This window comes from Sphaerodactylus townsendi, linkage group LG05 (genome assembly GCF_021028975.2).
Source record: "Sphaerodactylus townsendi isolate TG3544 linkage group LG05, MPM_Stown_v2.3, whole genome shotgun sequence".
Taxonomy (NCBI): Eukaryota; Metazoa; Chordata; class Lepidosauria; order Squamata; family Sphaerodactylidae; genus Sphaerodactylus; species Sphaerodactylus townsendi.
Window position 1 is genome coordinate 46,735,384 of NC_059429.1, and position 23,184 is coordinate 46,758,567.

At 39.9% G+C, this 23,184-nt stretch overlaps 2 protein-coding genes across 2 annotated transcripts in view; one reads left to right on the top strand and one right to left on the bottom strand.

Annotated features, from left to right (window-relative positions):
* HS2ST1 (heparan sulfate 2-O-sulfotransferase 1) overlaps window positions 1–10,948 on the bottom strand; it is a 115,109-nt gene extending 104,161 nt beyond the window's left edge. Inside the window, exon 1 of the mRNA XM_048498538.1 lies at window positions 10,501–10,948. Within this exon, the coding sequence (XP_048354495.1) occupies window positions 10,501–10,624 (124 nt within the window). The 5' untranslated portion in view covers window positions 10,625–10,948. The remainder of the gene's footprint in view (window positions 1–10,500) is intronic.
* Window positions 10,949–11,281: 333 nt separating this feature from the next.
* Window positions 11,282–23,184, top strand: part of SELENOF (selenoprotein F) — a 30,608-nt gene continuing 18,705 nt past the window's right edge. The window contains exons 1-2 of the mRNA XM_048498539.1: window positions 11,282–11,563; window positions 13,411–13,578. Coding sequence (XP_048354496.1) covers window positions 11,495–11,563; window positions 13,411–13,578 — 237 coding nt within the window. The 5' untranslated portion in view covers window positions 11,282–11,494. The remainder of the gene's footprint in view (window positions 11,564–13,410; window positions 13,579–23,184) is intronic.

Genomic DNA, 23,184 nt, shown 5'->3' on the forward strand with positions numbered 1-23,184 from the left:
CGCCGCAGTCCGCCCCAGCACCGGGAGGTGGAATAAATGTCCCCACACCCCTGCCACCATCAGCAGTGTAGTGGTACCAGGGGCACAGCCAGGGAAAGAGCCAACATTAGTCAGCATCCCCCTGATCATTAGCAGCCTTACTCCAGCAACCAGGAATTCAAACTTATAGCACCTGAACAAGTGGCATAAGTCTATGAAGCCCAATAGGGATTCACTGGTGGCGGGAAGCTTTTTCACTTTTCACACCTCCCCAGGACGCCAGAAAGCCTCTATGGGTGCGGTGCAGTGACGCAGCCAGCAGCCTGGCCTCTTAAATGGAACTGCTCATATAAATATTTTCAGTACTATATAATAATGCTGTCAAATACTGGGCTCCAAATAAAGCTACTTTGCTTTTTATATGAAAAATACATTACTAATTGTAAGTATCTAGTTTTGAGATTGATAGAGCTCTATGTCCTTGTTTTTCAATGGAAATATTCCAAACAAAGTTATCTTAAGCATCTAGTCTGAGTGCTTCCACAAGTTTATGGCTAGAGTCCAGATAAAACAATACATATTGTAACATACCTGAAAATGAAGTTATGAAGACTGCAAAAAGTTTTAGGAATCTGTAGCTCTGCAAGCATGCAAAGCCAAACTCTATAAGTAAAAACTACCTCCGAAGTATCTTGTAACCTCGGAGTATAATAAAGAACTAGTCAGTACACAGATTACACATCTCCAAACTGCTACAGCAATGCTTAGATAACCACCACAACTTTTTAAAAAATTGAATAGCACCAGGTCTAAACTTGGGAAAAAACACCACAAAGTAAAAGTTTTAAGATGGAACACCCCGAGATTCACTCTGACTTGTCAATATGAACGAAAGCTTATAATGACAATTTGATAAGGAATGGAATGAATCAACAATTCACTTTCCACCAACTGGAACGGTTCAGCGGAGCAGCAGTAACTGGCCACCCACTGTCCCAGTACCACCTGCCCGTCATCACCAATCCCCACAAAGAACTAGCCAGGCATGATGGGGCATGGGTGACAAGCTCCCCTCCTGACTGGCCACAACCTTCCATTCCTCCACCCGACCTCACCCACTGCCAAAGAATGAGCCAAGCCTGGAGGGGCATGGACGGCAAGCCGCCCTCCCACCTGTCCGGCAATAGCCTCCCCAATCCCCCACCCAGCCCAGCCCCGCCGCAGCCTCCCCCCTCTTAAAAAAGCCAGGACACCGCCTTCCCCCACCACCAGAAAAGTTGGTTCATACTTATTTACGGGAAGGAGGGTGGGTGGTGGATGGCAAGCAAGAGGGTTGGGTGGGTGAGCAAGCAGGCCAGTGTGGGGGGAGGGGCAGATAAAGAGCCAGTAAAGCCCACTGCAGGAGGAAAATGCTTGCTCCCCCCCTTTTCTAGATCCCATTGCATTTTCCCCCGCAATGGCCTTTACTGAGAGTATCAAATAAATATCAGACTAAACTGTGATGCACAGCCAAGGGCAAGACCAATTATAGCCACATAACTATATAATATAGCCACTCTGTCCACCTGAGTGATGGACTCTTATTTGGTGAATGGACTGTTATATAGTGAATTTGTTTCACTACACATGAATTCACATGACCATGGGTAAATCACAGTTCTTCAGAACTTTCTCAGCCCCTCATACCTCTATTGTGGAGAGAGGAAGGGAAGGAGGTTAAAAAACGCTTCGAGATTCCTTACAGGAGAGAAAGGTGGAGTATAAATTCAAATCATCTTCTTTTTTAGGCACCCTCATTCCCAATGGCCAATTCTGTTTGTCCTGAATGTTCTCAGTTATACCAGCAAACATGGAAATCCAGCAAAAGAAAATACAAGAGGCCTTTCTTAGATTCTCAGTACCAAAATGCAGACTGACAGAAGTTTTAGAAAAGGGCTAGCCTGTCAGTGGTGAGGGTTCATTTTGGCATCTGAAGCAATCCTACTTAAATGAACTAGGATTAAACAACACAAACCTCTTAAACTGCTAAAGTGGGATACAGAAATAAAAATCAAGTCTCCGCAAATCACAATGAACTTCCAAGGAGAAGTCAAAATTCTTGAGCAATTGCAGGCTTTATGCACATGTGGTATCTGCTATCGGTATACATCATCATCAATATAGCTAATTCCCAACATGGCAAAATCAGTGGATACTCAAATCTGGAGAAGGGAGCCATGAACAGACTAAGGTTTTTTTCCTATAAACCTCAGGGGTCAGGTTTGAAGAAAAATCTAAACGAAAAACAGTATTGCCACTACAGTATTGCCAGCCTTCAAGGCTTGGTTGTTGTCAGTGGAAAAAAATGAGGAAGGCAGGGCTATTTAGAGGCTGTTCTGGCCTCTCATGAGAGACTCACTGGGGTCAGGCCTGGCAGCAATCATGGGGCAACTTGATGCCTTGTGATCTGAATGGCTTAACCAAGTTTGGTTGCTTGCTTCTGTTCAAAAGCAGAACCCAATGAAAGCCAGTTTGGTGGTGTGGTCAGAGTTTCAGACGAGGATCTTGGAGGCCCAGGGTCAAACCGCCACTCTGCTATAGAAGAACACTGAGTAACTTTGGGGTGGTTACACATTCTTAGCCTAATAAACTTCATAGTGTTATTGTGAGAATAGAGTGGAGTAGAAGAGAATGTGACCCCACTGTAAAGAAAGGTTGGGAATAAATGGAAGTAGCACTGCCCAACTGGCCACAGTTTAGGGTAGAAGTTGCCAGGGGAGAAAAGGAGGTAAGTTGAAGATAGGGGGCAGATAAAGGTAGGTTGGCTGGTAGACAGAAAAAAGGAACAGAAAAAGGAAGGAGGCTATAGGGGCTTTCAGAGGGAAGGAATGAAAAAATAGCAGGGGAGAAAATGAGATGTTCCCTCACAAGTTCTTCAGCATCTCCCACTTGTTCATTCATATTTGGAATATTTGCCTTTTAATGTAACATTATTACTAGTGGCCCTTGTGGAACTTTTCTCTATTTCCCCTGAAGCAGCTGCCTCCCACATAGTGTCCCACAATCAATTCTACTTGCCAACCCCTGCTCCACATCTACAGCAATATAAATACTGTCAAAAACAGCTATTTTGACAAGCTGGGCACAATTAAAACCAATATGACACTTCACATCTACGCAAAAGAATTTATTCAGACAAGAGAGAAACCAAACATGAATTAAGAACTGTAGAACCGATTGGATTTTAACTATTTAAGCAGGGATACATGAAAAGCAAGACTGAGAATCAGCAGCATACAAAAGTTTCTAATGAGTTGTCACACGAGTAGTCACAAACCATGTCGCAAAGAAGTCTCAAAACTTATCTGTTCCAACAACACAAGGCCACAAAATGTGCAAAAATGGCAGTTTCTTTAAATAAAGACAGGAGTTAGAACATTTCATTATAGAAATGTAGAAGAAATTTCTCAGCAACATAACATATAGTATTATTTTCAGGTTACGGGTTAAAAGGAGCAGCATTAAACCAGTTGTTTTGAACTATTTAAATGAAAATATTAACTATTTAAACTATTTAAATGAAAATATTTAAAATCAAGCTTAACTTAAAATATCCTTACAGAACTGACTGTGTAATTCCACAGCAGTGTCTACTGTAGATTGGAGCACCTCCCAAAGTACAATTTCAGGAAAACATTTAATACATCAGTATAATGGATGTATGTTTACAGGCTTTCAGTAAATTCAGCATTTAAACTGAGAGGTAAAAAGCATTTTCTGGTGACTGACTGGAGGTTCAACAAAAATAGTGCATTAGCATAGCTAAATTGAATAAAATGCATTACATTAACTCTCCTGGTTAGAGTTCAATGCTGTTTTCAGGTTTCTCCAATATGTTTGGGGGAAATGTGTGTTGTTATTCTTACCTGTTATTAAAAATGAAAAAAGACAAAGCCCACTGAAGAAACATTAAACAAGGTTATCTTTGAGATTTTCCTCCCAATTTTCACTATATTTTAGGTTTGCATTGGTGTTTATGCACCAGACAGCCATGATAGGTCACAGTTTTCCAGTGGGTGGCACACTGCATGCATACTTAGCAATTTAAACAAATACATAATACATATTGATATTCCCAGGCTATTTGCCTACAGTGGAATACACTGAGGAGTTTCACATTCAAAATACTGGCAATGTTGAACGTAATTGTTCCCAAATTGAAATAGAAGGATAAAAAAAGAGATGAAAGAAAGTGTTTTATAACTCTACTAAAGATACACCTAGAACAGGGGTAGGGAACCTGCAGCTCTCCAGATGTTCAGGAACTACAATTCACATCAGCCCCTACCAGCATGGCCAATTGGCCATGCTGACAGAGGCTGATGGGAATTGTAGTTCCTGAACATCTGGAGAGCCGGAGGTTCCCTACCCCTGACCTAGAAGATCAAGAACATAACCTTGCTGTCCTCCAAGTACTGGCCATCAAAAAAGCAACTCAGACCTCCAAGGAATGTATTCAAACTTAATTCAAACAGACTTTACTGGAAGTATAAGAAGTAAGCACTGGTGGAACATTTTCTATACATCTCTCAGATAATATTTCAGAGTTCTAATGACATCTCCTTTGCCACACTTCAAATACATGAGGTGTAAAGGAACACACGTTAACATAAGATGGATCCACTGAACTTAAGGAAATTACCACTTTTGCTGCACCCTTTAGCTATGCCACTTTTTCTGGAGACAGAAAGCTTCATGAGGACTGAATACCCAATTGCTCCTAAATGAATCAGCACCCATGACAGTGTCAACCAGCTCCTTTTAGTGTTGCTGAAGAAGATAGTGTCCTCTCCATGACAGAGACTGCATATTGGACTGCATATCCTGGGATGCATTCTTCATAAAGGAAAGAGTGAGGCAGGGATACAAATGGACACTGTGGGATCTGAGGCTTGCTACATGAACAGCAATGCCTTTTTATGATGTACACTGGACATCATGTTGGTCTCTGCATGACAGAATTAATTCATTATCACACAATTAATCAATTACACAAACAGAACATAAAAAAGACAACATTCAGAAACCAGGGGAAGAATATTTCTGTCTCCCTGGACATACTGCTACAGATACATAACCCTGTACCAGTATCAATTAATTTTCACTTCAACATATCACCTTGTCCAAATCTCTGAACCTCACTCATTATAATTAATAATTCTAGTTCAGCCATATAGAAAGGTCATATTTTGAAGTTTCATGATGGAATTCACACCTCCCTCCTTCTCCCCCTCTTCATGCTGAATCTACATTTGGAAAGTCTCATGGCAGTATGAATCCTCTGTCTTAACTCCTCTTCCTCTTGCAGTCAGCCTCCATTCATATCTGAAGCAAATGATGACTCACAAAAAATTCATATTGAAATAAATGTTCAGAGGCTCTGAGGTTCCATTGGGCTTTCGTTCCACTATGATAAAACTATGTAAAATTGCTGCCGATTTACAACCACTTTGTCAAGATCATTTAGAAAACTGGTGCTCGTCTTCTCACACACACCACCTTTTTAGCTGTACACTATCTAAAAAAAGTGCATCTAACAGTTCATCTTCGCTAAAAAAAGAAATGTTCAGTAATAAAAACACCATTTGCAACAATACTTCTAACAATATTCAACAATTTCAAGAAAGCAGCAGCACCACCCAAATCACACTACATATGCCAAAAAAAGTATCCTGTGAAACACAGCTACAATCAGGAATGCAAATAGGGGGAGACAGCCCAATGTGGGAATACAGACAAATGTGAAAGAACATCAACACATAGTAGATAGCTTGTAGCTATGGCCTAAAGGTACGGCCAGTACATAAAAGCTAAACTGTTCAATCAATGCTCCTACACTTATCTTCAAGATTCACCACCCTGACTTTGGATTCTTAACGTCTAACCAAATTGCAATGTTATTATTACCAGAAGAGTAGTCTTTCTGGATTAGCCCATCTAGTCCAGCATTCTGTTTCTCACAGTAACAGACCAAATACCTGAGAACACAGGGCTCCCTAGTACTGTGCCCACCCACGACACACACACAATTAGCATTGAGAGGTATAGGGACTCTGGATATGGAGGTACAATTCAACTCCGATGGCCAGTAAACACTGATTGAGCTTTCCACCATGAACTTGTGTAAATCAGTCACCATTAGCATAGTTTTCTTTTGCACATTTGAATCTACCAAGCAACATTTTCAGACTGGGCCCACAAGTTCCAGCAGTGCAAGTCAAGGGGGAAAGTCCTCTCTATCCCCTTTTCCTGCACTATATTTTAAATTTATAACGCTCTACTATACCCAACATCAACTCTTTCAAAACTGAAGAGCTCAAATTCTTTAACTTTTTTTCATAGGAAATGTGTTCAATTAAAAGGTATTCTTTGTCATTTTCCAGCCCTACAACACCTTTCTATGGCCTGCAGAGTGTGTCTGTGTAAATCCTGATCTATCTATGCCTATTAAAGGTTAATAAATAAAAAAAAAACCTTTCTGTAGATAAGTTCATCAGAAACACAAGAAGCATTACAAATGTATATATCTATGATGCAAAAGCAAGGACAATTTCCAGTATTGTAATCTCTGCCTTAATGTTCCCCTGAACATAATTCACCTCTCACCACTGTAGCTTTGATTCCAAGATCTCCTTCCTGGTCAATTACTGCCAAGTCCAACCCCATCAGGATTTTTCACCTCAGTGTGCATCACTTTTTACTTATTTATTCCAAATCACATCCATGACTTTGTTGCCCACTTGTCACATTTGAAGACATCCTCTTGGAACTCTTCACAGCTCCACTGTAACCTTTTACCACACTGAATAATTTACTACAAACTTGACCACTTCACTTCGTAACCCCAATTCCAGATCATTTAGGAAGATATTAAACATCAATGATGCCAGTACAGATCTCAGATGACTTTACTGCTTACCTTCCAGTTATCCCATTCTCTACTTTGATATGTTTTAATCTGCTAATAATTCACAGAAAATCCCATCCTTTTATTCCGTTACTATTATGCTTCCTCAACAGTCTCTGGTACTGACATTTTCCAGTTTTTTCAATAAAGTCAAGTATTGAACATCTACCTCCTTGAGCCAGAAGGTTGGTAGGATAGAAGTTCCTTTTTACAAAAACCATGCTGATTCTTCCCAGTAGGACTTGCTCCTCGACATGCTTTTTTATTTTAATCTTTATCAAAGGTTGATGGGGGTTTTCCAGGCTGTGTGGGCGTGGTCTGGTAGATCTTGTTCTTAACGTTTCACCTGCATCTGTGGCTGGCATCTTCAGAGGTGTAGGCGAAATTAGGAACAAGATCTACCAGACCACAGCCACACAGCTTGAAAAACCCACAACAACTAGTTGAATCCGGCTGTGAAAGCCTTTGACAATACATTTATCAAAGGTGTCCATCAACTCACCTGCATACTACCTAGACATTAATTGCCTGGATCTCCCCTAGATGCCTTTTTTAAGCAAAACAAGCAATCAACATTAGTTATTTTCTAGTCCTCTATTAGCAGGAATAATTTTAATGACAGATTACACATTGTTGTTAGAAAATCAACCACTTCACATCTCTGTTCCTGAAGATTCTCAGATTATGCCATCTAGACCATTTATTACTTATTTATCAATTAGTCCTAGACCTTTGTCTCTTGTCACCTCTATCTGACTCACTTCTTCAAACACCCTATCCAAAAATAGTTTAGGAAAAGGGACTGCTGTCCCATATCTTGCACAATAAAGGCAGACACAAAGAATTGGTTCAGCTTCTTTGGAAGTTTATCATCTTCCTTCAGTAACCCTTTTCAGTATCTAAACACAGTCAAGTACCTAAAATCAGTCTTTGAATGTTCAGCTTTTAAGAAATGCTCTTAAAACAGAAGTGCCTAAAGATGAACACAAATAAAACTGGAAATACAGAGGGGGCAGCATTATGAAGATATCAAGCAACTACTTCTATATGTAACAAATCACTGACACAAGATGGACTGAACTATCTACATGCAAAAAATACTGCCATCTCAATCTGCAAGGGAGGGTGGATTTTGCTTCAAACTATATGCCATTTAGTCTATATTAATCAAACCAGAATGAAGATCTTGTTCTGAGAACAAAAGCAATTTTTGCTTGCATGTCAAACCACAGAATGCTGTACTATCAGAAAGTATCCAGAAAATATGTTCTATCAGCAGTTTCTCACCAAGATTCTGTTTTCTACTGTCACTGCAGAAGTCAGCCATTCTTTTTTCCATTATAATTTAAAAACAAAAAGGCGATGATCTGTTTTATCATGCTAAGGTTTGCATGCGATACCATAAATAATTTTCAACTACATAACTGTGCTAATAAAGCTAGATAATCTGACTTTAAAACGAGACTAAAACTGACTGGTTTGCTAAATTACATATAGGCATGAATTTACTGGAACCCAAACCGGCTGCCATCATTTTCTTCTTCTCATACCCTGTGAGGTAGATTAATCTGTGAGTACATGTGACCGGCCTCAGGTCACCCAACAAGCTTTCATGGCAGGATCGGAATTTGAACCTGGGGCCCCCAGATCCTATTTTAACCATGCTGTAACCACTACACATACCGACTATTTTAACCATGCTGTAACCACTGCAAATGCCGACTATTTTAACCATGATGTGACCACTACAAATGCCGACTATTTTAACCATGCTGTAACCACTACAAATGCCGACTATTTTAACCATGCTGTAACCACTACACATACCAACAACACAGTATATGAAAACACACATTCTGTTAATTTCTGTTACATGTCATGGTTCACAATATTTCTAAAATACACAGAAAACTCAGTAAGATTTCAAACCCTTTCTTTACAGATATGGTTTGTTACCACTGTTGCTTTAGGTAGATACAATCAGATTAAATTGATCTGAAGTATGGTAGCCAGCCACTCATGTAAATAAAATAAAATTTGGATTCTAAAAAAGCTGTTAAATCTAAAATCAGATTTCTTTTTTTTAAAGGAGTCTCAAAGAGACTTACAATCGCCAACTCTTCCCCTCCTCACAGGAAACAAAACTCACCACAAAAAAAGTTCATATTTTATTTATTTATATTTTATATTGTTATTTATATTATATTGTGAAAAGAGAGATACATTTCCTATATCTAGAAAAGCAAGTTAAGTTTTGTGTAGTTCATGGGATAACACACCTTTTTTTAGGGGGGGGGGTTAAATAAAAAGTACATACAGCTATCTGGTTTTCCTCTAGGGAGAAATCACATTCAGCAAGTCACATAAGGATAAGCACAGTTTTTTATCTAGCTCTTCATGGGCACAGTGCAGAAAAGGAAAAGCAGATCCTATTCCTCTAAAATGCACACAAACAAATGCACACAAACACAAAAAGGGATCACAGGAGTTTCTTAAAATTAGAAGAGCAGTACGGTTAAATGGACAGTTTGCATGAACACAATGAAAAGAACCTGACCCTAAATGTTCATTCTGAGTCAAGACTCCAAAAAATGCCTATGTTATCCTTTGCCACACTATGTACACTGATGGGCTATATAAGTAACATCATCTACCGTGCAAAGTATTCAATTTTAACAGAATGAACAACAAAATGGCACGTGACACACTACCCCACATTAAAACCACTAATTAAACAATATATGTCAAAGCACAGTTAACTCCTTAACGGCCAATCTGTAAAATACTGCATGAAAAATTAATCAAAGGCTTCTGGACTTACTTACAGGCATTTATACATTGTACATCACTATGTATGTAATAATAATAAATAGATTCACACCAGCATATGTATTAATGAATTACATACACATTGCAGCGTACACAAGCACCTAGCAGTAAACCTGTTTCAAAAAGGGAGAGAGCTCTTCCAGCAGCAGTCCATTTTGGTCAATTAGTTTTCCTCCTTGAAGTGTTTCACAGAAGAAGAAAAGCTTTGGACTGGTTTCAGACCTCAGTGCTCCCCTGTCTCCAACAGGCCAATCACTTACAGCATCAGAACTGAAATTTTGTTTGTTCAGAACAGAGACACGTTTTGCTAGAAACACCTGAATCTCTCACCACAAGCCATGCAAACACACACAAGAGCCACCAAGTCTGTTTCATAACCCAACAAAGGAAAAACCAGAGCCAGCTCAAGTGCCCCTGGACCACCTGACCACCTCTTCTGCCCACCACACCACATCGATCTATATAATATGCCAAGATGGGCAGGAACAGGTTTTCTGCTGCTTTGCCTGCGAGCCCTAAACGCTGGTTCGGATTCATGCTCTCCCACCCGCTCTCCCCTGTGTGTTGTCTCTCTCTCTCTTTCTCCTGCAGTAAAATCGAGGGTCGACGCACACCTGCATCTGAAGCAAAAAAAACAGTTGAGGTGACCCCGCACCCACCCAATGGCCCTTTCCACGCCTCCATTTGGTCCACCTGGCTTCTCCATCACAGCTTCACCATGAAGCCACACATGCCCGCTCGCTCACCCAGCTTCCCGCGGGACTCCTCAAGCTTCTGGATCTGATTCTCCAGGAAAAGGACGGACACTCCGAACGCCACCACCGCCAGGAGCTGCAACTTCGGCGGCAGCATAATCCGGAGCAGCCCCATCGGCAGCAGCTGCTGCCTGAGCGCCGCCCGTCTGGTCGCACGTCCGCCTGTGGATCACGACATCACGCGGGGCCCAACCGGGAGGCCGGCGGAGGCGACGCAGCCAGCAGGCAGGCGAGCGAACCGGGGTGCGGAAGCGCGAGGAAGATGCGCAGGTTTCACATTTCTCGGGAGACCCCGCAGCGGCGCTTCCGCCGCCTCTCTGCAGCCACCGAGCCTCCCTCCACGGACACGCGCCCCCCGCCCAGAAGCCCGTCTGCGTGCGCTGCTCAGCAACCAAACGCCCGGCCGCACTCACGCCCACTACCTCTACCATTGACCAGCCGGGACGCAGGCTCCGCCCCAATGGCCCCTCCCATTGGCTCCCGTCTCTTCGTTTCCAGTTGTCATTGGCTACGTGGCCCCTCAGCCCGCCCACAAACGTTTCCGCACGTAACCGAAGGAGACGTACCGATGCTCCTCCCCGGATTGACAGATGTATCCGAAAGCTTGTGTATCTTTCTATAGGGCGTTGGGTGCCGTGTTACGGAGAACTGCCATTCTACGCAATTTGATTGGACAAGTCCGTTGTCTGTCTTTTGACGCCAGAATAGCTGGCGCAAGTATAGGACCTCACTATGGTGTTCTATATTATGCCTGAATATAATGAAAGGCCGATGGTTCGTGAAGTGCGGATGGAACTTCTTCTGGTGGTAAAATAAAGGACATTTTGTATTAAAAATTCTATTGAGATTCTGTTTCAACATGATGGGAGAGCCTGGAAAAATTGTTTTCCTTTCCAGTAATCAGGCGATTCATTAGACACACGATAGACATGGAGATAGCCACTAATCTCTTCCCCGTGGTACCGGCAAACGTTTAAGTGCCAACATGGCGGCGAAGAAAGGAGTGGTGGATCCGGGTCGCTATTGGGTGTTGTTGCTGGCAGCATTACAAGGGGTAAGGAGCATGTTCATTTTAGGCTTTGGAGCGGTGAATTTATGTGTGGGAAGTTAGTGCTGTGTGGAGAGGCCTCGCCGCTGCATCTGTCTCAAGCTGTGCTTGATTGGGTTCTTACTAGGCAATTCAGTGGTTATTTACTTGGCAGTAAAACTCGCTGAACGCTGTAGTGCTTATTCTGAAGTAAATATGGACAGGATTAGGCAGTGATGAGGACAATCCACTAACAAGGCATATGCAAGTAAATGAAATGGGATTATTAGCTGGAAGGCGTGTTTAATATTCACGAATAAGCATTTGATTGGAATGACCAAACATCAAGACTGACATATCCTGATATGCAAAAAAAAAATTGAACATAGCATAGTAAACTTTGGAGATTTTTTTTTAGAGACAATGTATATTTTTATTATGGAAAAGGAAGACAGTGGCAAACTATCTCTGTTAAGTTTCTTGCCTTGAACCCCCTACTGGGTTGTCATATGTCAGCTATGATTTGGCAGCATTTTAAACACACATTTTTTATTATGCACTTAAAATATGCTATGTATTATACTGTGATAGAATTTACAATGTGGACATATTTCATCATACTTTATAGAACTGAGAAGCTAATAATTTGTGGATTTAACCAAAGAATGCACAATCTTAGTTTGCTCTAGTATGCATGTTTTCTTGATTAAAAGTAGCAACAGTGAATGGCGAAAAAATATTAATTGACCCTTGTGGTTTTAATTGGCTGCCATTCACAGCTTTTTGCTCTTTATCTTGGACAAGAATTTACTATAGGATATATACTTCGTCTGTTCTAATGGGCATGCTATGATACCGTGTACAAATTAAAAATAATGTCACGAATCAGAACACAGTGACAGCATTGAAAAACTGTTTATCTTTGTAATGTACATGCACTGAACCAAAGACTGGTTTTCTATTCTGATGCTATTTTGGTGCGTAGAATTGCTTTTTTCTTTAACTGTTAAAATACAAAAGTCTTGTTGCTATTTATAGCTAGCATTTGAATATTATAAATAAGTTTTTAATATGCTTTTTGCTATTTTTGCTAATGAAATTGCAGTTGTGCTGTCTCTATTCTTTTTTCTATACACACATGCTTCCCAATAATGACTGAAGTATTCTATCAAATCCAGATTAAAAATAATCATCATTATATATATAATAGGAAAGTATTAAAGGTTTTTGTTCTGAAGAAAAAAATATTTTAAAGGACCCATGTGAAAGAATGCTGTCCTTATCCTATGCTCCAAATAGAAAGGGCTGTGTTCCGAGACCTACTTCTGAAACTTACCATTTGCATTAGGTCTAATAATTCATTCCCTTTGCTCTAGGTCCCATAAGAATAAATAAGGAACAAATAAAAATCCATAAAATACAAATCAAAAATAAATCGCAAGATAGTGATCAGTGTCAGGGTTAATGAGCTCTGCTTAGGATTGCACTATAGGTCATAAGAAGTAAAATTAAACAATTGAAAGCTTTGGTGACTAAAAAAAATTGAACCAGTATCTTATAAATTTGTCTTGGGAGGATAAAGGTCCCCTCTCTGATTGCCATCCCAAATTCAGAAGGCCAAGGCATCGTAAGGAAAAGGTCTGAAAAAAATCGTAATGGTTGAGTAGGTTGATGTGGTAGGAAACACTCTTTCTTATACCTGGTCCCAAATGGTTTAAAGATACACAAAATGTATCATCAGATTGTGGTGTTTGATATGGGAAATGCAGCTTCTTAAAGGGCTGAATTTTCATAAACAACATTTGCTGTACCTAAGTAACACATAGTCATGGGTCCTTTTTTTCAGTGACTAATTGTGTAACATTTTATTTTAGGTTTCTGTGTATGGAACAGAGTTATCATCAGAGGCATGTAGAGAGTTGGGCTTTTCCAGTAACTTGCTATGCAGTTCTTGTGACCTGCTTAGCCAGTTTGGTTTAAGTGAACTAGATCCTTTTTGCAAAAAATGTTGCCAAGAAGAAGCTGTGCCTGAAATGAAAAAGGTAAGTTTGATAATTAAATAGTGTCTACCTCAGTTATTTTGAAGTTGACCAAAAAATTAAGATTATCTGTCCCACAGTTTTTTTCTGAAAAGTTAAAATGTAATAATTCAAATTTATGAAGAATTTTGACTTTGTTATGCTCTTTAACCAAGTCTTATTGGCACTCCCAGTGTTGATAATTCCCATGATTTTTTATGTGTCTGCTTTATGCATCTTGGAAGGTTTAAGAAGACTGAGAAGGAACATTAAACAATCAATGAAGGGAAGCTTGGCAGATTGAAAACATTACATCAAATATATGAAACAATTTTAAGGGTTATTATTGTCTTTTAATTTAACTTATACCAGATAATCAGTTTCATTAAATTGGAAATGTTATAATATACTAGCAGCGAAGCTCATTGCGGCGGAGGTGGAATGGGCCCTAGCAAAGGGTTGGGGAGGAAGCATTTCCCAGGCTGCTCCACCAGCCTGGGTGTCCTATTGGGTTGTGGGGAGGCAGTAGGGCTACTAATGGAGCACTGCTGGCCAGGATGGGCTGCTGGGGCTTACTGTTAGGTCGGGGGAAGGTGGGTGGACGAGGCAATGGAATGTTGCCCACCAATGGGCGAGCGGAACTCACTTCATGAGTCCTGCTTGCCAATTGGTGGAGGGTTTGTTGTGGCGACATTCCACCCCTTAGCCCTTTATTGGTTAGGATAGTGTTCCACGTCTGTGTCACACAAGATGTAGATTTAAGGAGTCGTTGCTTCTTCATACATTTTTGTTTCAAAATAGCTGTACATTGGGCTAGGTGGTTGTTCCATCTTGTTTGGAATTACAGGTTTTGTTAGTGCATTTGTTGGCCCCAATAAGGAAATGGTTGTGTTCAATGGTACAGACAATCTGAGATAAGTGATTAGAGAAGTTCACTCCCATCCATTTTAAACACAGGAGAAAAATGCTATCTGATCCACATAGCACAAATACAGTCCCATCAGATAATTCCCATTTGAATGTGTACTGTAGGCACACAGATATGCTTCCAGTATGTACATGCAGTTCATAATGCAGAGAAAGAAATCTGTGAAATTTCATTCCATGCATAAGGGTAAAACAAATCATTCTTGCCATTAGGTATAATGGCTGAAAGGATTTACAGCCCCATTTGTTTTTAGTGTCAAGTGTGTTCAACAGTAAACTGCTTTCTTCAGTAAGTTAGAACACTGAAGGGGTGGTGTATTTATTGCAAACTGTTTATTAAATTGCAGTTAGCAATATCTTTGCATTTTAACTGTTTTACATTGAGTGAACCTGCTACCATTTTATTGTGAAGATGAGAATTAAATCCACTCTGTTCTGTGGACAAATGGGAGTACCTAAGCATGTAGCCTGAATGTAGCTGCTGTAGCAACTCAGATGGTACATCCCATATGCCCATGGAATTTACATGAAAGTGGCTATTCAGGAGCTAAATTTGTTCCAACCAAAAATGTTTTAAAATGCTGTTTTATATGCCAATAGAACCAACTATTATTGGTTTCTATAACTGAGTATTTCATGTATTTGAAACTGGTTTTGAAAGGAGAAGATTAATGTTGCTTTTCAGCATGGCTACTTCTTACTTTAGATATATTTTGAGTATTGTACAATCACGGTAGTCAGCAGTGCTCAACAACTATGTGATTGTAGTTAGAATGTCTGCATTTGAATCAATAAAATGCTAAATTGCTGTGGGGGGATCTCTTGTGGGGAAAAATAGTGGGAAGTTGTATCTTTGCCTTCCCCATCGTTACAGTATACAGAGCAGGGTTGCAAACATACCTTGCCTTCAAACGTCATGAAATCTCTGGTAACAAAAGACAACACAGGTGCTAGTCTTTGCTCACTGGAGCATGGAAGTAAATGATGGTAAAGAAGGGACTGGGCTTTGAGAATGCTTGTACTCTGAGCCTCATTTCTTTGCCTACCCCAATTTATCCTAGATACACATTGCAGTTGCCTCTTCACTAACCAAAAACAGGCTATGAATTGCACATAGAACAAGTGTTTCCCTTGGTGTACAGTATCCAGCCCCACAGCCATTCTAATAGCAAAGTATAATTGCCTCTTCACCAATCAAAAACAAATCACGGCAGGGAGATGAAATGGGCTAATTTGAATTTTTCACCTTCTAATTGCCACAGGATTCACGATTACCTTTAAATCAGTATACACCTCTTCTTTTATTTACCATAATTAGTAGATGTCTGGTGAAATATAAGCAACATTGACATATTTGGATGTGAATTCTTTTTCATTGTATTCTCATTGAGAATCACCTTAGCTTTGTGCAAGACTAAACTGCTCTTTTGTAGTGATGAGTTCTTAATATTCATTATATGGAGAATGCCCTCTGGGTATTCCTGTTGATTCAGAGAGAGTCTTCAATCAAGTGCCCTTGAATTATGTTCTCAGTTTTCCCAAATTCTACTTCTGGGAACAAAATTTGTTGCTTTGAACTTATTTGCAGAGACTTCAGGTTTGCTATTAAATTCAAACCACTTAAAAAGCAAAATAGATCTTTACTGAAAAAATTAGAAAGACTTTAAAAATCAAACAGAATTACAGCTTGGCCTAAGAGGTACACAGAAAATAGCAAAGCTCGTTCTCTCATTACTTACTGGAGTCCTATACAGCGTAATTGTTCTTGAGGCCTTATGTTTCAAAACGTAAAGCAAAATTCTCTCTGGCATCAATAAAGGGAGGAGGGCATAAAAATGGATGACTAACAATTACACTGTAGACTCATTATGGAAAATTCTTGCCATAGTCTGATAACCCTTTTCAACCAATCCTGGGGATGCCTTCACCAAACTTTTCAGGCCTGGAGCAAATTGCTCCCTCCTACCCGGAATGAGCTGTTCACCCCTCCCAGCGTGAAGTTTCTCAGCTGCATTGAATTGTTAGGACTGCCTGGGAACTTGTCCTTGAAGATAAGCCAAAAAAAAAACACCCCACTCTGCACCTGGCCAGCCCACTGCTAGCTAACACTGGAAGATTATGTTAAGATGGATGCTTTCTTGACAGGTGGCCACTGAAATGTAACTAGAGAGAAAAGCATTCCTTATATGCAGAGCAAGGCTGTTAATCATAATGGGATGGTGGGAGAAAGGGAGTGCATTTCAGGTGCCCCTTGATTCTTGCTGACTCCTGTGCCTATCTAGATGGGTCTGATTTCTCAAGTCTGTGAGCTGCATCATTGAATAATGCTTCAAAACAAATCAGGTTTGACTTGAGAAGAGACCTTGTTAAATGCTAATTCAATGAACTTGATGATATGAGGCCAGGATGGACAAGGCAGGCTAACAAGCATAATTACTGCATTTACAAATTGGATAAGAAAGTGGATATTTGTTAAATAGAGCATTATTTTATCACTCTAGAAGACTATCACGAAAAAGGATTTTGTTGCTTATCTGGGTAGTTATCTGTTGTATATATTCTCACATACACTTTTGTGGCAGTTAGGCAGCTAAATGCTATTGCTTAAGTATTACAGCATTTTGCAGTGTGAATCTACTGTACTTTCATTGCTCATTACCTATCTCCGGGCCTGCCTAGACATGGCCACCTATCAAGACTGCCATTTTTGCTTAAATATTTTTTTTCACATTTCTCCTGTCCAGTGATCCTGCTCTCTTGCTTAACCATGGGATCCTCTTCCTATGGTGACACCCTCCCCCACCCCCAATAAAGAGGTATCATGGTTGATGGCTGGGATATGAGAGAGTTCTCCTAAGCAGAATCTCAGCTTCTTCACTATGCCTTGATTTAGAAAATTTACGCTCTGACTGAATAAGGGTGTTAATAAGTGGAATAACCCTTAGAGAGTCATTTGTGGAAATATTGGGCATAACTGTAGTTCAGCTTAGTTCACAGTATAATTGTCATGTATTTGAGTCAGGGAACGCAGTTCTACTGAATATACTGTCAACCTCAGATAAGTTAGAAAACCATGCCTATTCAGTGGGCTTAATCTGGAGCAACTCTGCATAGGACTGTACTGTCAATCACATACTTTATTTGCACAGACATAGAAGGCACCAGGATTCAGCCGGTTGCCATAGTGTTCTGCTTCTGTGGGGCCACTTGTGTTTTGGTATGATTCTTAAGATGTTCTCAGGATTCTTTTTCACACTTCCAGGTAACATGGTGATATGAAATGGAAGCTTTTCTAGTTCCCCAGCATGTCTCACTGATGAGTCATTAAAATGCCTGGGTGAAGGATAAATTGGTTGTCTTTCCACCTCCTTAGAAAAGGAGCAAAATTCGAAAGGTGGGGTTGCAGTGGGCCCCTTCGGATGACTTCTTCAGAGAATAATTATTTTTAAACCTGTGTTTGTCCAGGGGCAAGCAGCTTTTTCCATCCTTAAACCTACACTGAAAAAAAGTTTTCATGTCATGTTCAAAATTTATTTTCTTTGCAATCATAAGGGCTTTAAGTAAGTAATAATATTTATGCAGTTCTTCAAGATGAAAATGTTAATTTCTTTATAAATTATTTCTTTTTTAAAAAAAAAAAGCACTTGCCCACAGGATTATGTCCCAAAAGAAAGAATTTAGGCAAGGAAAACATAGTCCAAAGTATTTTGGTTTTGTTTTTAAAACAAAATGCTACACTACTAGGATTCCAGCAGTAAATTAAAAGTGCAGACTTGTGCACTCTAAATCCTTCGCAGTCAAATAGACTGGAGTCTGCTGCATATTGTTATTAACCATTTCAGAAGAGGACTTGAATACCTGCAGTAGCAGGATTTGTAATTCTCTGTGGAATTCTTTCTCCAGCTGAACCTTAATCACGTTGGACTTCTCTTTGCCTATCATTGTTACTGTTCTCAATTTAAATCCCAGCATTTCTTACATGCACTTTGCTGTTGGTCTTGAATCTGATTCCAATAATGCAGAACAAGTCTTTAGATAAACGTAATGGTTCCAGGGAAAGGAAGCTGGTGTGAGTTAGAAACTGTGACACTAAAGTATTATTTTTCTGTATATGTAACCCTCTATAGGTTTTAAGAATTATCAAACTCTTGCACAAAAGGCTCAAACTAAATGTTTTAATTTTCACAATTAGGTTATGCCTTGCCTGCTCTGCATGTAGGGGATAGGAAGCAACAATTGGGTACAGGAGGCTGATCCAATTGGGTACAGGAGGCTCCTTATTCCTTCTTGCCATTTGTCCAATACCAACCTACAGAATACTCTTACCCTGGGGAATATGAAGCAATTCAAACCTGCATCTAGGGCTACGCTTACCAAGAACAAGAGTGCCTCTCTTAGAGAGGCTGTGTTACTGGTTGCATCACAGGAAGGCATATACCATCAAGCACCATCATCTGAGTGGGCCATCAATCAGTGGTATAGCATGTGTTTGGCATACAGAAGGTCCCAATTTCAGTCTCTGGCACCTTCAGTTTAAAATGTATCAAGTAGTAGGTGATACAAAAGACCACTGCCAGAGACCAGGAGAAGTGCTGCTCGTTTGAGTAGACAGTGCTGACTTTGGTGTATCAGTGGTCTGATTCAGTGTAAGGCAGCTTCATGTATGTCTATGCGAGTGGCTGGGAGCTAAGAGGAAGGAAAGAGATCAAGTGGCCCAGGCCAGCATGTTCCTTTCCTCTATGATTCTCTCTACCTTGATTACTCCCTTCATTTTCTCTGCCAATAAAGCTTCTGTGTTCTGTCCTCTTCACTTGTAAGGGATAGGTCCTAGATGTAATGTTTACTTTTTCTTTCAAAAAATAAATCAGATTATGTGCCTAAGCAAAAGTATGTAGCACTTTACAGTGCTTGCAGTATTCAAACCTTTTCACATGTATTATCTTTTTTCATAATTCTCACAACAATCCTGTACAATAAGCCAATACTACATTCAGGTGGAGGGATGCATCAAAAAGTGGAGCTAATAGTGAGTTTGTAGCAGACAGGTGATTTGATGCAAGGTTCTCTAAAAGCACATTTTATTTCCTTAGCTGACTCCAGTCCCTTAATGTAAAATGAACATCCCAGTCTTAAATGTGTGCTGGTAAGCAAGTTACACTGAGTTAAATAAGATTACAATCCTAAAACAGCATCTAAGCGGTATTTGTGTATATTGTTATTGACAATGTTGAAGCTTTCGGTAGTAAATTTTTGAAAAATGAAGTCTTCTAACAGCCTAGTTAGATTGCTGATACTCAATTTATCAAATGATTTTTCATCTGTGATAGGAGCGAAGGGGCTCAAATGAAAAATATGCTACTGCATACACCCCGCAAACTTCCATGGCACAGTGGGGTCCATACCTGGGTCTCCCAGATACTAGGCCAATACTCTAAGGACTACACTATATTAACCCACTGTGTATCAGCCTAAAAACAAAGATCCTCTTGCAGTAGCATTCTTCCATGTGTTTGTCACTTATTGAATCAGGAACTGTAGATATTAAAGATATACATTTCAGTGAATGTCAAAATGCACATTCAAATATGCATCTAAGCACAGATGTTGTCTGCCAACACTGTATTGCTTTCAGAAGATCGAAGGTTTGAATGCACATTCAGATGTGTATCATGAGCAATACTCTAGTCACACACGTATACAGTTTTTATGCACAAGTAGAACTGGATCAGGGCACTAAAGTTCTGATACTGCTGTAACTATTAAGTTTTTCTTTGAAGTTATTGAGGATAAGATTTCATTATCTGTACTGAAAAAACAGATTGTGTAGCTTCCTTTCTTGAGCAGTTGCTGCTTGCAATGAGTGTAATATTTACGCAACAGCAAAGCATTGTCCTAATGCCAGCAGATTTGCACCAACAATGCAAACTGCTTTTAGTGTCCACACATTCTGTATCCAATTTCAGGCAAATTCTGTTGCCTGCTTTTGCAACATTACTGTAGCAGCTGCACATTGTAAGCCTCAGAATGATGCTAATGTGTGAAAACATGAAAGGATGAAATGGAGGTGAAGGTAACTGTGCATGAAATTGTAGCATCAGAAGAAACTGCCAACATTTTGCAGTTGCTGAAAATAGCTGCACTTAAGAGTGATGTGTGTTTGCATCAACTTAATAACAACAAAGAAGCACATGTTTGTGATTTTAGGTAAAGATTATAGTTAGCAGAAGCTGGATGCTCTTAATGTTTGGGTATGGATAAAAATTCATAATGATTCTCAATTTCTACAGTCTCCCAAAGCAATTTTAACCAGTCTATTTGGTAGAACTGTCAATAAAATCTTATTATTTAGTAAAGAATTGCCACATAAGAATTGCCAGCTTGCAAAATAACATCTATTTGAATGTGTGTCCTGAACATAGTTTTCAAGGTGTGGGGGGGAGGGGGAGGTTTCTTATCAGTGTAAAGCATTTTAACCTGTTTGATATAAGTTGTTGCCAGTGCTGCCTACGTGGATGGTGTCAAGGAGTTTTAGAGCCTCACCCTGGGTAGTTTGAGGCTAACAGATTGAGCCTTAACATGGTGCTGTGCCCAGAGATGGGAAACCTGTGTAGTTAAAGATAAGACTGACCCCAAGAACTATTGACCTGTCAGTCTTTTGGTTGTAGCCTCCAGACTTCATAGTAGCTTCATTTTGAATGAAGTAGAGGAACTGGTGGAAGCTAACAGTTGTTATAGATGCAGACGTGTTGCCAAAAAGACCATAAGTGCTACGGTTTAGTACAATTGTTTCATAAACATGTTAATAGAAGCCTTTGTTAATTAATATTCACTTTGAAGTCTCTGAGATGAGCTTTTAAGGGGGGGGGGTTAAATTCAAGTTTGTATTTAAATGTGCCTACAAAAAGGTGTGTGTGTGTGTAATGGATCAGTTACAGAAGAAGTACAGTTAGGATAGGATGCCTACGGTCTGTTCTCCTTTTTGTCCATCCACTGTTACTAGCTTTTTTCCCACCATCAAACATACACCAAAATTTCTAGTGTTGTTATATACAGATGACATCCTACTGGTTTTAGTGGTCTAGTGGGTTATATGGAAAAGATGTGGATTTGATCAAAATTACACATCTCCCCAGATGACATAAAGTGCTAAAAATCATCTGTAGCTGTAGGAATTTTTCTCTCTCTGGTAGGATGTGGAGATAGAACGATGGATGGGAAAAACCATGTCCACCACCTTGAGCTCCTTGGAGAAGGGTGGAATAAAAATGTAATGAATTAAAGTAGTAAAGAGAGATATGCCCTGATCTGGATGGCCCAGGCCAGTATCAGATCTCAGAAGCCAAGCAAATTTGGCCCAGTTTAGGACTTGGGTGGGAGACCACCAAAAAATACCAGGGTTACTATGCAAAGGAAGGCAATAGTAAAACACTTCAGTTAGTCTCTTGCCTTGAAAACTCTTAACTGAGTTTCCTCTTAACTTAACTGCCATAAGTCAGCTGCAACTTGACAGCACTTTACGCACCCAATGGGGAGGGATATATTTAGGCAGACAGATTTACCAATTTGAAAGATTAGTACAAGCAGGCTGAGTAAAGAGCAAAGCCTGATTCTTTATCTCAGCATCTGGCAAAGTGAAATCCAAAAGATACATACTGTTCTGTGGGGGGAAAGGAATAAAGAGAAAAAAGCAGTCGTACAAGACTTAGATTCTGCCATCTTCCAGTAGAGGGTTTTGAAGTAATTGGAAACATTTTAATTAAATTGAAGCTTGGACAAAGATTTAAAGATGTGACTTAGTGAGATAATGCCTATCAGTGTTGGTCGATGCTTGTCAGGATTGTCTGCTCTACAATAGACTTGGATAAATATGGAATCAATGCAAACGGCAGACAGAAAAGACAGCTAGGTCTGGCAGTCTGAAGTGGAGACTAAGTTAGTAGTTTTCCACTCAATGCAACTTTTGTGTACACACTAGCATGGCTGCTCTTAGGTCAAGATTGACTGTAAAATCTGTGATCCACATACAAAGCTCTGTAGGATAGGCTTGTGCACTAGGATTCTGCCTTTCAACGGTAACCTTCTCTACACCTCCTAAGCCTCTCTATAAAACTGGAAAATCCTGAAAAGGAGTACCTGTCAAAGCACCTGAAAGCTAAGATCCCTCAAAAGGACAGATCAAGTAAGACAAAACCAAAAAAGCTAAAGCTTGAATCCTCATACTCTTTTCTACCCAGGCCCTTTTCTACCCAGCCAGCCAGAGACCAAGTGACAAAGTCTCTAGCCCTCCTGGGAGTAAAATGAAGAAAGTCACCCTTGCAAGTAGAATGCTTTCAAGGTGAATTTCAGAAAACAGTCTGGTAGCTGAAGCCAATGAAGGCTAAAGTACTTGTTTCTGATGGAAACCTTCTGAATTCAAGAACTCTACAAAATATAAAGGAAGTGTTTTATTATAAAATTGTGCAGAAATGTTCAGTAAAAGAGCAGTGAACAGTGTGGATAAAAACAGTAAAACTATACATCTAAATTAAGCATATTTACAAGCATTTGTTCAGTATCCAGGTTTCTCTTAAGACTGAACCCAATAGGATTTCAAAGCCCAAGACAAGGTTTCCTGTCTATAAGACAAAATCAAGAAGTGTCCCAAAGTCAAATGTAATCCTGACACAGGGCAAAAGACATGGGGAAAAACTAGAATGAAAGATT